This window comes from Oryctolagus cuniculus, chromosome 3 (genome assembly GCF_964237555.1).
Source record: "Oryctolagus cuniculus chromosome 3, mOryCun1.1, whole genome shotgun sequence".
Taxonomy (NCBI): domain Eukaryota; kingdom Metazoa; phylum Chordata; class Mammalia; order Lagomorpha; family Leporidae; genus Oryctolagus; species Oryctolagus cuniculus.
In genome coordinates this window covers 150,355,291-150,369,321 of record NC_091434.1, presented here as the reverse complement: position 1 = coordinate 150,369,321, position 14,031 = coordinate 150,355,291, and the positions used below count along the sequence as shown (strand labels likewise).

General features: G+C 38.2%; 1 protein-coding gene across 2 annotated transcripts in view; it reads right to left on the bottom strand.

The window, feature by feature from the left end:
• The window catches only part of MDFIC (MyoD family inhibitor domain containing), a 101,562-nt gene that overhangs the window by 33,810 nt on the left and 53,721 nt on the right, over positions 1-14,031 (bottom strand). For both annotated transcript variants that reach the window (XM_008258188.4, NM_001171407.1), the window contains 1 exon segment: positions 3,946-4,224. In XM_008258188.4, the coding sequence (XP_008256410.2) occupies positions 3,946-4,224 (279 nt within the window).

Below are 14,031 nucleotides of genomic sequence, written 5' to 3'. Positions count from 1 at the left end.
AAGAAGCAAATGTTTACTAATAGGAAGAGCCTTTCTAATCCACACCTGTTAACATCAGTAATATCCAATGCAATGATGGAATGGGTAGCAAACTATTGTTTTCTCAGAGATCCCTAATGAGACAAATGGCACAATACAGTGGTTAGCAGCATGTTCTACAAAGACAGAGCATTTGTTCTTGTATCTCAATTTTACCACGCATGGACCAGTTGATTTTGTTTGTTTCAGTTCACCTCTCTCTGCTTCTGTTTCCACATTTATCATTATATCAATACACACAGTTCATGGAATGACAGTGTTGTTGGGAGGATCAGTGAGTTCATGTGAGCAAAGCAGACAGAGCAGGGCCTAGTCCATAGAAGACATTTTCTAACTACATGAATTGATGCATCCTAAGAGACTGGAGATGGGCATCTGGCCTACTGGTTAAGACGTCACATGGGATGCCCCCATCCCATATGGCAGGGCCAAGATTCAAGTTCTGGTTCTGCTCTCCATTCTAGCTTTCTTCTAATGCAAACGCTGGGAGGCAGCAAGGAAAGGCTCCTGCCACCAAGTGGGACACCCAGATGGAGGTCCCTGGCTCCCAGCCTCAGCCTGGTTCAGCCCTAACCATCACAGGCAACTGGAGAGAGAACCAGCATGTGGGACATCTCTCTCTCTCTCTCTCTCTCTCTCTCTCTTTCTCTCTTTCTCTCTACCTCTATCTCTATGTCTCTCTATCTCTCTCCCCACCTCTCAAATAATAAGAATCAACAATTTAAAGAAATACAAGGCTATTTAGATGCAGGCCTCATGTAGCCCATGGTTAAAGAAAGACATTAAAACATTTCATCAACCCACACACTCAATTATGCAGCTGGTTCACTCCTTACCTCTGTGTTCAATGAACCCACCTCTTAGCAGTGTTTTGCAATCTGGTCAGCAGAGGCCCTTAGTGCACTTAAGGGAACACTATGAAGTAAACATTTAATTCCATCATCTGAACCAGAAAGATTCCCTTTCAGCTTGTCTATATTATTTATGTGCAATACAAAAATCACAACCACAAGCGCCATGTATCCAGAAAGAATACAACTATCAAAATGAGCATGGTTAGCTGTTTTGAGGTTTTCAGTTAATAGACTTTGCCAACTATTTGAACATTTGCTATTAAAGAAGAAGGAGTCATTGATGGAGACTTAAGAAAAATACGGAATAGAAAAACATAAAACTAAGAAAAGTCTAGATACTAAATCCCATCATTGTTATTGCTTTTTTCAAAACTATGTTCTACCTATTTTATTCATGCAACAAAGCAAGTCTATTGAAGACTCTTCTGATATACAGGTCTCTAGAAACCCAGCAGCTATCCATCTCACCAAAATTGTTTCTGCCACTTTCCCCTTCTACTCGTGAGGTTTTAGATTTCACCTCAATTCATTCTGCAGACCAAGAGACTTGCTATGAGGCTGAAGCAGCTGTGCTGTATGAAGAGAACTACAGAATCTCTGAGCCAAACATAACTTTTAAGAATAATCTAATACATACCCTTAATTTTATAAAACAAGTGGCCCAGAGAAATCAAGTCCCCCAGCCAGCAAGTAGCAGAGTTGAGAATTTTTTTTTAATTTTTAATTATTAGTTCAGTGTGTTTTTATCTTTTTACTATACTACATTGTCAGTGAATAAACAACTTCAAAACTGAAAGAAGAAACAATGAAATTTTAGGGCATAAATTTATATAATGAAAAAAATTGTAGCAATCCAAATATGGACAAACAGGAAACAAGAAAAGGGGTATTTTAATTTAGATTCAAGTACCAGAATACAAGAAACCCACATGGGCAGGGCACTGGTGAAAACACTCGTATCTCACATCAGAGTGCCTTAGTTCAGTTCCTGACTCCAGCTTCCTACTAATGCAGACCATGCGAATCAGCAATGATGGTTCACGTGATCAGGTCCCTGACACCCACACGGGAGAGCTGGATTGAGTTCCTGGCTTCAGGAAGTCTCTGGCATTTGGGGAATAAGTGCCGGGGGGGGGGGGGGGGACAAAAAATATGGATCTCTCTCTCTCTCTCCCACCCATCTTAAAAAATGTTAAGTTTTAAAAATGAAAAACCGAAACCTACAATAGATAATGCTATAGCCTAATGGAGAATACACAGATCACAGGATTCAATCAGCATATCTAGACATTTTCATTTGTATTTCGTATTTCTCATGACTCCAACACAAACTGAACTGCACTTTGTAATAAGCAGATTACAAAGGACTTCATTTATCCAGATCTGTGTGATAACTTAAGTGTACAGGTGAAAAGGAAGGACAGAAAATGTGGAACTATATTTCATTCAAATGATGTTGGTTTTCTTCCTTGCACATATGTTACTTATGAAGCTGTATTCTTACATTAGAAACCAGCTATGCTATTAAAAGCAAGCAATAACGAATATTTTTATAAAAATTCCATACAACCTATTTCAAATTGGATTGATATGCAAATGCTACCATTCTTTAATATTAAAATAAGTAAATATCCAATGGAAAATAAGAGGTTAGGGATGTAATAAGTAAATTCAAATGTATAAAACAAGTAGATTTCAATTGCATTCAATTATTTCACCCAATCACCCAGAAGCGAAGATCCTCTAAAGAAAATTGCATTGCCTACCCAACTCCTTGGAGAGCCAGTTTAGTTATCAGCCTACCTATACTTCAGAGATGACCAAGGAGCTTACATGTCAAACTCATTTTAAAGTGTCAATCATGTCCCTTTCAATCTAATTAGTTTGGAAAGTAGTGTCACTGACCTGGAACTATGCAGACCATTTATTATCATATCATTTGATCATCCTAACATTTTACCTTAGTTGAGTTTGAGACACCTGTAGCCAAAATGTAATATTCTTTCTACTACTCATTACTGGTAACTCTCAATACAATTTCCTATTTACAACTCAATTTCTCTCTATGAATAAGCATGGCCAACTTCACACAGGCATGCCACAGAACTTCCTTTATTTAACATTTCATGGCAATTAAAACCACTAAAGGGAATATATATACACACATATATAACATTCAACATTTTACATTCCCAAGAACTGCTTAAGGGGAAAAGGAGGAAGAGCAATAGATATGCTCGGAGAAATTTGGAACCCTAAATATGTGGGGTGGCAGGGAGTGGATAACATAAAATAACGAACCATATAAAAATATCTATAGAGTTCATTATCATCACTTGGGTTTGTTTTATAATGCAAACTTTCTCAAGTTCATAGTATTTAACCTGATTTTTACCAAGGGCAGAATGAGACAGAGAACTGAATAAAAGCAGTGACTTGTTCTCCACAAGTCTGAGTATACAGCTAAGGGCCCACAGGGAGGAACTAATAGTGGCTAGACTAGAGTGAGGTCAGACTGGGTGAGGCTCCACACAGCACAGGGTCTGGAAGGTGATGGTCAGTCCAGCAACAAAGATCACCTGGCCCAGTCTCTAGCAAGATCAAGAAAAGTATCCCATCTTTTTCTTATGTTGGCTTTGCATATTTAAGAACTGATTTGCAAGACAAAAATACAAGCAGGTAATCTTATCTCGGAACTATAGACTAGCATATTGCATGCGGGAGGGAACAAGTACTCAAGCTCAGATGTGCCACCAAAATGTTGTATTCATATTTTTAAATGTGGCATTAAAAAAAAGCACAGCAGCTATATTTAAAGTACTGACTATTCCCTCTAGAAGACGACAATCTAAAAAACCAGGATGTCAGCTGCCAATACTTCTTTTCTACCCCGTGCTTTCCATTGGGGAAGTTAAGCTGCCTTCTACCAAAATTCCTGTTTGTCTGAAGGGTAAGCAAGATTTCTTCAACTATGTGTGCTTGATCAAATCATTACTGGTGAATACGATTTTTACATCGGACCAAATAAAGTATGCATATAACTCACACTTACCTTCAGGTGAAGAGCCTGTCTTTTGGGAGAAGACAGCATTTACTTTGCTCTTCTTACTGATATCGCTGTTTACAGACAAGCTGGATTGAATTTTTCTATGCATCTTTTGAGAAACAGGTGCTGAAAGTTTGCGATTATCTGCAGATACATGTTTGGCCCCGTGGTGAATTCCACCTCCATTGCTCAGACCTGTGTGGCCACCGTTCCTTATCTTGCCAAGTTCCTCCTCACTTGGTTCCTGTGCGGAAGGTTGAAGCTGCGGTAAGCGCTGAGGTTGGGCTAAATTAGGAAAGAAAAAAAATGAAAAGACATTCAGTAATTTCAGTAATGGAAATTTAGATTTTCCCCATAATTCTAAAACTGAAGAGGGGAAAAAAGAGAAAGAGGGAGAATAGATGGACAAAGAGAAAGAATAACTACTGAAAGTTAGAAGAGGAGCAGGTCATCAAACATGGTTTTATACAAGTATATCATAAAACAGGGTACAGAAACACTGGTTTTGGTATTTTAAAAAGAAATTTAAGTTTGTAACCTGAGAAACTAACAAAATGTTTCTTGTTTTATACATGCTGGGCCCTCTTTTCAGTGCTGTAAGCACAACAATATTATCTCTAAACTCCTAATAATGATAGACTACTCGACTATCTTTTTGAAACAAAGGGAAAGGAATAACGAATTTAGCTATTCAAAGCTGAATTGGTACAATACAGAAAGAACTGTGGCTCTTTAAAATTCTATTTTAAATCCTGCCTGGAGAAGTAAATATTTTCTCTAAATATTCCTTTATAACAAAAAAAAACCCACACAATTTACGGAAAGTGAGGGGAAATGAGAAATTATTTCAACTGATAAACATAGCTACCAAAATCAACTGTCAGTAATTTTGTAAACACTCCTGTTTTGGTCAAGAGCAAGCAAGGACTGCTTGCTGCCTTTCACCCATCTTAGAAAACATTACACTGGAGATCCTAGTGAAACCAATAAACAAAGAGAAAAAGTGGGTCTGAGCTCTGGAAAGAAAGAGTAGGATTCTGAGGTGTGCACAGATTATAATATTCTTTAAAAACTAATATACAAATCCTCAAAGACTAAGAATTTAGCAAAATATAAGCAGGATCAATCATATAAAATCAACAATTATTCTCACATGCCAACAGTAACTGAATAACAAATATAGAAGAAAAATAAAAGCTTCACAATAGCAAAAAAGGAAAAATAAAACAGTAACTAGGAATTAAACTAAGAAAATATGGGCAGAGATTTTATGGGCAGGATGACAAAACATTAACTAAAGGGTGTAAAGAAATCCAAATAAATGGAGAAAGTATGCATTTGTTGATTCTGTTAATATACTTATTCTTTCCAACTTACTTAGATAAAATATTTCCGACATTTCCAACAAGCTTGTTTATGGAACTGGAAAAGCTGGTAAAAACATTTATAAGGAAGAATAATCAAGACTCACTAAGGAAATTTTAAGGAACAAAAAGAGTTTTGGGACTTGGCTTGCTGGACATGAAATCTAATTATAAAAGTACAGTAACTAAAGCAGTGTGGTGTTGGACTAGACAGACATATGAGCCAACAGAACAGTAGAGTCCCAAGTAGGTAGGTCTGTTCATATATATGCATGTGTAACTCATACATGTAAATTCCAGGTATATTAAATGTCTCTACATGAAAAGCAAACATTTTCATTTGGGGCTGGTGTTGTGGCACAGTAGGTTGTAAACCCTCATTCCATGTGAGTGCTGGTTTGAGTCCCCACTGCTCCACTTCTGATCCAGCTCCCTGCTAATGCACTGGGAATTCAGGGGAAGATGGCCCAGTACTTGGGACTCTGTCACCCACGTGGGAGACCCAGATGGAGTTCTGGGCTCCTGGCTTCAGCCTAGCCCAGCTACACAGTCGTGGCCATTTGGAGAATGAACCAGTGGATGGAAGATACCTCTCGCTTATTGTCTCTCCCTCTATTTCTGTAACTCTGCCTTTTAGATAAAATAAGTAAATCTTTTGTAAGAATTATGTTGTGGGGGCCAGCAGTGTAGTGTAAGATGATACCAGCATCCTAAATGAGTGCTGGTTTCTATCCTGGCTGCTCCATTTCTAGGTAACTCAAAGTAGTGGGGGCCGGCACTGTGGCATGGTGTGTAGGGCCACTGCCTGCAGGGCCGGCATCCCATATGGGTGCCTGTTTAAGTCTCAGCTGCTCCACTTCTCTACTATGGTCTGGGAAAGCATTGGAAGATGGACAAGTCCTTGGGTCCCTGCACCAGCGAGGGAGACCGGGAAGAAGCTCCTGGCTCCTGGCTTCAGATTGACACAGCTCTGGCCATTTCGGTCATTTGGGGAGTGAACTTTCTCTCTCTTTCTCTCTCTCTCTCTCTCTCCCCCTCTGTCTTTCTGTCTCTCTCTGCCTCTGCTCTCTCTGTGTAACTCTTTCAAATAAATAAATGAATCTTTAAAAAAAAATAAAAGGTATCAAATGTAAAGTTCACACAGTTATGCTTGGTATTGAGAAATGTCTCAAAGGGACTGATTATTCAGTTTGGGGACTAGCTAAGACTTGGTACCAATTTTTAACAAAGAGACAATTTGTATTTGAGTAAGTCTTCACCACAAGATTGTTTATTTCAGTTCTTATTCACATAGTCTCTATATCTTCAAAAAGAACATTCTAACATATCAAAATACCCTACTCCTGAATGTGCATATTTCAAGAAAAGGAACCAATTCAATTAGTTCACTTGACAAAAAAAAAAAAAAAAAGACATGGTTTCATATCAAGTCTATCAACATTAAAACCTGAGTTACCAAATTAAAACATGAAAAATCTCTTACAGTCTTTTGGTTCCCTTGTGAAAAATAATTCTCCATAAGGCAAGATTCAGAAATACCTAAAAAAATGGTCATAAAATAGTTGTTCTCCTACATTTGCAATAAAAGGAAAAATAGAAAAGGTCACTTCATTGAGCAACTGTGTCTACCCATCTCATAACTAAAATCTACAATCAAGGCATCTTAAAAGGAGATCTATTTCTTATGGTTGTGCAGTCACTTGATTTGAAGATTAATTTGCTGCTCCTGTAACTTCTTGTATCAACTAGAATGACATTTTAATGACTGCTGTTGAATTTAAAGCTAGTTATGCATATGTATTTAAAAGGATGCCAAAGAAGACAGTTAAGTCTAATTTGATGTTCTTTTCAGGGCACTTTCTAGTAATCTCACCAAATAAATGGGATGTTTGGCGCCACTTTCTCTCTGAAAAGAATAATTCAAGATTTATGAGAGCTTGGTTAATTCAAATTGTCATTGGTCAATGCCGCGAAGACTTCTTATCCATCAAAAGCATCCTGCCATATTCTATAACCCAAGGTAAATTTATAATTACTATGGAATCGCTATGCATGCTCAATAAACAAAAATACACATGGTAGAATACAACTGTGTCCTGCCACCAAATTATAAATTTGACAGATCTGACCTTTTGCTACTATCAAAATTGACTATTTGCAAATTACCAGGTATGGTGGCAGTGATAGTCTAACATATTCTTAATGATTAAGCTACATTTCAACCTTCAGCATGATATTTATTTCCTTTGGAAGATAAATGATAGTACATTACTTTTGCTTCACTCTTACCTAATTATTGTTGCTATAGTTTGTATCATGGTCAGGAAGTCACGTATTATTTCTTCACTCTAATTTTTAACATCAAAACAATTTAATTTTATGATTTTTCTCATGTGCAGTTTTACATAAATAAGATCAAAAGTGGATATGCCCTAGGTATATGAGTTATTTTAATCAACATAACATTTAGCATTGTTGATCATTTTTATTCATATGACTTCCATCTTAAGATTAAATTATTATTAAAATCAATTAGGAAATATGATCTTATTTTCAAAAAAAAAGAAACAAAAGCACCAGACTGATTACACCACAACTACGTGGTTTTTCCTTATTGTGTAAAAGTTGTGTATGGCTTTAAAAAAAAAAAAAAACAGCACGCTAATATGGGAATGACACAATGCTTCTTAAAACACAAGTGATGCCTAGGGACCCTCACTCTCCCTTTAATGATCCACTGCTCTCATTCAGCTGTCTTTCTTTTTTCAAATCTTTACATATGTGACAGCTCTCAAAAGTAGACCATAGACCATCTGGCATTTTCAGAGGTGTGACTTGTGCAAATTCAGCTCTATTGGGAGCACACTGCTATCTTCTGCCTGCGTTATAAAGGGACAATAGAATGTAGAACTTATGAGTTGTTTTGAATTATTCATTTTTTTGCCTGTATATTCAAGAAATTTTACAAACTCTGCATTTTGTACTACATAATCACATGCGTTAAAGGTACAAAGAAACTTTTTGACACCTCTTTTCTACAGAAAGCTGGCATTTTGTTTGATATGTGAACATTCAGCATCTGTTATATCATTCTAAACAGGATGGGTGCTTCTACAAAAGACCCCATTTTAAATTTACTCTATATGAGCAAAAAAATGTATTCTTGATATTCAGTAACAAATGCAATACACATCAAAATTTCAAATACCAGTTATAAGAACATTCAGCATCTTCAAACCTGGATAGCACTGGTCACCCGCTTACCATATGTGTAGGGATTTTTTTTTAATCATTGCTCACACAATGCAGCATGACTGTAATTTTAACATCCATGATGAATAGTTACAAATGTCTTAAGAAATACTGTGCTTTCTAGGTTCAAATGTTTTCAATCAGGAAGGAAACCAATAGAATTAGGTCTAGTGATTTTCAATAAGAATAATAAATATGGGCGTAAATGAATCAATAGCATGGACTTCTTTTGATAATTTTTTTAAGCTGGGTGATATTGTAGCTAGTAGTAACTACACTTGAAATGACAGCTGCTGTAGTAGTAATATAAAGCAACATTTTGCTATAGCATATAATCTATTAGCATGTACAAATCATCTCCAGTCACTGGTCTCTTTATACAAGTCAGATTTAATAAAATTACAAAAGATTTCTCATACCGTTTAGTTTAAATGGTTGTTGTACACATAAAAATATCAAAATTAAATGCTTAGGATTTAAAATTGCTAATAACAAAATGATCAATACAGAATATGCAGTCAAGGAAATGACTTAGCATAAAGCTAAACTACTTTCTCCATGGATAGTTATGAAGCTTTTACTGGGTGCCCAGTGCTATGTCACTATGCAACAAATACGTATTCGTGTACATATCACAAATGGCAGACATTGCCTGTGTACATACATGCTAATTCCATACCAAATGTGATATAAAAATTCATCTATGTACAATAATAGCTTTAAAAAGAAGAAAAGTTACTTCTATTTGCACCAATACCATATTACTTTTTAATTGCTATATAATATGAATTTAGACAAAAAAAACTACAATAAATGTGCTAAAAACCCAGTTTTTTTTCATCAGCTTGATCCAAACAGTTCCCAAAATGCAGACCCTGGATGGAAACTGATACTCAGGCAATCTGCAAACTCCTAATATTTTCTATACCTGTTTCCTTTGTTCCCCCCACAAATTCTCAAAAATTTTATCTACTTCTAGAACTTCCAGGATTTTTCATACTACAACATATTTTCCATCTTCATTTTATTGAATAATGTATATGTTTATCAAAGTGAAACATATTTTGTAATCATCACATTCTTTTGGAAACATCGATCAATTTGAGGACTCCAATCAAGTTCTATGACTACATAAATGGGAATTCACAGGATGGAGAGGATTTTTTTTTAAAAAAAGATTTATTTATTTTATTTGAAAGGCAGAGTTTCAGAGGGAGAGAGAGAGAGAGAGAGAGAGAGAGAGAGGTCTTCCATCCACTGGTTCACTCCCCAGACGACCGCAATAGCTGGAGCTGTGCTGATCCACAGCCAGGAGTCAGAAGCTTCTTCCAGGTCTCCCACACAGATGCAGGGGCACAAGAATGTGGGCCATCTTTTACTGATTTCCCAGGCTATTTCAAAGAGCTGGATGGGAAGTAAGTGGAGCAGCTGGGACTCGAACCACAGTGCCGGCCAGAGAGGCCTGTTTAAAGATATCACCTCTTATATCATTTCTATCTTTTTTTTTTTTTTTTTTGACAGGTAGAGTGGACAGAGAGAGAGAGAGACAGAGAGAAAGGTCTTCCTTTTGCCGTTGGTTCACCCTCCAATGGCCACCGCGGACGGCGCAACGCACTGATCCGATGGCAGGAGCCAGGTGCTTCTCCTGGTCTCCCATGGGGTGCAGGGCCCAAACACTTGGGCCATCCTCCACTGCACTCCCTGGCCACAGCAGAGAGCTGGCCTGGAAGAGAGGCAACCGGGACAGAATCCGGCGCCCCGACCGGGACGAGAACCCGGTGTGCCGGCGCCGCAAGGCGGAGGATTAGCCTAGTGAGCCGCGGCGCCAGCCTATCATTTCTAATAATTAACTCAGGTTAATGACTACAGAACAAATCACCAAGTGGTAACTACTGATACTATTACGAACACAAAAGGATTAAATCTTTAGAAGTCCTTCGGAGAGGTAATCGCCTTTCTGTATTTCATGAAGAATATTTAGAAAGTACGTAAACAGACTTATGGAATGGCTGGAGGGGGGAGACGGGCAGCATTCCCTCAAATCCCTTTTCCCCATCATCCTGGGCACTTGGTGAATCCATTCCCTAGCTTTTTTTCGCAGTAAGGTTTAGCTGGGTATTCAAGTTCTCTCTGAAGGAATGAGAGCAGCAATTATTCCTGCCACTTCTGGGCCTGAGCTATAAGACGTGGTGTGCGCTTTTTTCACTTTCCTTTTTTCTCCTGGCAGCAACCTAGCCTTGACCACAGCAGTGGGAACTATCTTAAAGGATGCTGGAGAAACCAAACAGGAGTTTGCATGTCAGCATGGAGCAGAGCCTCTTGCTGACTTCGAGTGTCCTTCCTATACTGCTACAAAAGAAACTAACTTTGATCCTGTTGAAGACACAGAATTAATGCTATAACTCATTATAAAAGTATTGGTAGTTTCTATCAAGACCTGTTAACAACTATGTGCCATAAATATAGATACAATATAAACTTGCCCCTAACCCAAATGACTCAAAAGATACCAAATGTTAAAGTGATGAACTGCTACCAATATAAAACATCTACTACTAAGTAGCAATAAAAAGTCGCTGCCAAATTCAAGCCTGTGGTGCATTTTAGAAAGCAGATGACCCTTATAACACAAGATCTAATAATTGCTGAGATATGGTAATGATACAAAGAGTCTGTAGAAAAAAAAATGATCCATCCCAGGCTTACTTCACCATTCAAAGACAATTATTTCAAATTCCATCCAATTTTCATCATGGCTGGCTGGATATCAAACAGGGTGACCCATCCAGGTTGTCCAGGAACAAGCTGAGTCCTGGGATGTGGAATTCTTAGTTTGAGAAAGAGCTCAGTCCCAGGCAAACTGGGATGAGCTGGTGACCCCTGCATTAGGAGCGATTTGTGGGTAACTGCTACTGCTTTCCTCAAACGCGATTCTGACAGCCACAAATGGCATGGTGGCACAGTGAGCATGTGAACTTCAACAAGGGAAACTAGGGTTTGAATTCTGGACTTGGTATTGCAGTTCTGCAGTCTGGACAAAGTTACTTCACTGCCACCACTCTCTCCCTGCTCCCCAGGGCATGGGGACAGGCAGAGGACAGGCCCTCAATGCTATCTGCAAGTCTAACTTCCCAGTCCCACAACCTCACTTTTCCTTTCCTTTACTTCCCCGTTTTCTCCCACTTCTTTCTGATTTATCCTTTAGCTTTTACCTTTTGTTCTGTGTTACTAGCTTTTCTTATTGTACATATCAATCTAAAACCCTTTTTATAAATACACAGGGTTCAAATAAATATTCAAACATTAGCAATCGTTTTTCCAAAAGTTACAACTTTTTTCCAAAAGTTACAGCAAAATGCATTCAAAAATAATAAATACTCAGAATTTTCTTTTAAAATCTGCATATATTACTGAAGACAGTAAACCAGTGAAAAACAACAATCTCTACCATATTCCATCTAACTGTAAGCTTTTAGAGAAATGCTAGTTTTTATCCTCAAATGAATGCCAAATTCTGCCAGCTATCAAACATCATAGTTTCTACTTATCCAATAACAGAGTCTATCACTCACACATTTGCAAACAGAATAGTTTTCATTTAATTCAGTAGGCTTGTCTAGAAACCCAGTGGATTGCTGCCTGCAACACTATATCTAAAGCACCTTATGGATGGCCTTCCCACCTCATCTCATGTCAAGATGGTATTCACTTAAGTTTGCTGTGGGATCACTATGTCCCCTGACTCAATAGATACTTCCATATTTTGAATAAACTGATAAGTGACCATTCAGTAATTATTTGTCATTGTATAGTAAATGTATCAAATAAGAATGTACGTATTTACACATATTTTACAGAAAATAAAACACCTACAAAGTGTTGTATATGAAAGAAAATAAAATAATTCAATTACAAAGAGTCATGAAGGTACAATCTTTCTATTTTACATGATGAAATTTTTACAATATGGAGATTAAGAAGCAATAATGCTTACTTTTTAAATAATCACTCCTGAGTGTTCTAATAGGAGTTTGAAAAGTCCTTCATTATGTTTCAACAAACAGAAGCTTGCTTCAGTATTCTCAAAACAAGGCTTCTTATACTGTAATCTTCAAACAATCAGTTAAACATTTCTTAGACATTTTAATATAAAATGTAAAGGAAAACATTTTTTAAATTGTCACTTACTTTGTATAAGCAACCACTTTAAAAGTACCTGGTAGGCTATCACAATGGGATCAGATATATTCAATTATCTTTTGAATATTTCTCTTAACCAAGTTCAGCATCAACAAACATTAAGCAATGTGTACTACAGAACAATTAAAGCAGAAAATAGCCCAAATTAGTGGATAATCATAAAGCATATACAAAAAACTGCATAGATTTCAAACTTCAGAATTCACTCAGTTTTATTCCCTGAGTATAGCATTCAAGGACCACAAAGCATGCAAGAAGACCTCACATTAAGAAGTATGATGAACTCTTTAAGTTTTAGCTTCACTTATGTTTGTTGATATTTGGAGAAATGAAGAAATGAACTTCTTTTTCTTTAAACTTATTTGAAAGGCTGAGAGAGAGAATCTTTCTTCCATCTGCTGGTTTACTCCCCAGATGCCTTTTTTTTTTTTTTTTTTTTTTTTTTTTTTTTTTGACAGGCAGAGTGGACAGTGAGAGAGAGAGACAGAGAGAAAGGTCTTCCTTTTGCCGTTGGTTCACCCTCCAATGGCCACCGCGGCCGGCGCGCTGCAGCCGGCGCACCGCGCTGATCCGATGGCAGGAGCCAGGAGCCAGGTGCTTTTCCTGGTCTCCCATGGGGTGCAGGGCCCAAGCACTTGGGCCATCCTCCACTGCACTCCCGGGCCACAGCAGAGAGCTGGCCTGGAAGAGGGGCAACCGGGACAGAATCCGGCGCCCCGACCGGGACTAGAACCCGGTGTGCCGGCGCCGCTAGGCGGAGGATTAGCCTAGTGAGCTGCGGCGCCGGCCCCCAGATGCCTTTAGCAGCCACAGCTGGGCCAGGCCAAAGCCAGGCTCCGAGTACTTAATCGTCTCCCACAAGAGTTGCAGTGGTCTAAGTACTTCAGCTACTATCTGCAGCCTCCCAGGGTGCAAAACAGCAGGAAGGGGGAATGGGAAATTTAGCCACTAGGGACTCAAACTCAGGCACTCTGAAATGAGATGCAGAAATCCGAAGTGGTGTCAACCACTACACCAAATGCCTGCCCCAAGAACTGCTTTCTGATATAGGTCCTAGAGCCAGCCCTGCCCTTGAATCCCATGAGCAGCCCGAATGTGATACAGGCACTCTGATAAGGCAAGGGTGTAAGTTAAAAACAAAAGCAAAAAACAAAAATGAAACAAAAATCTCTGACCTAATATAAAAAACCTGCATCTGGAGTTCAAATGTAAAACTGGCTAAGTAAAGGCAAGAATGTAGGCAATGAGATCATGCCATCCCAGCATGGAAAATCAG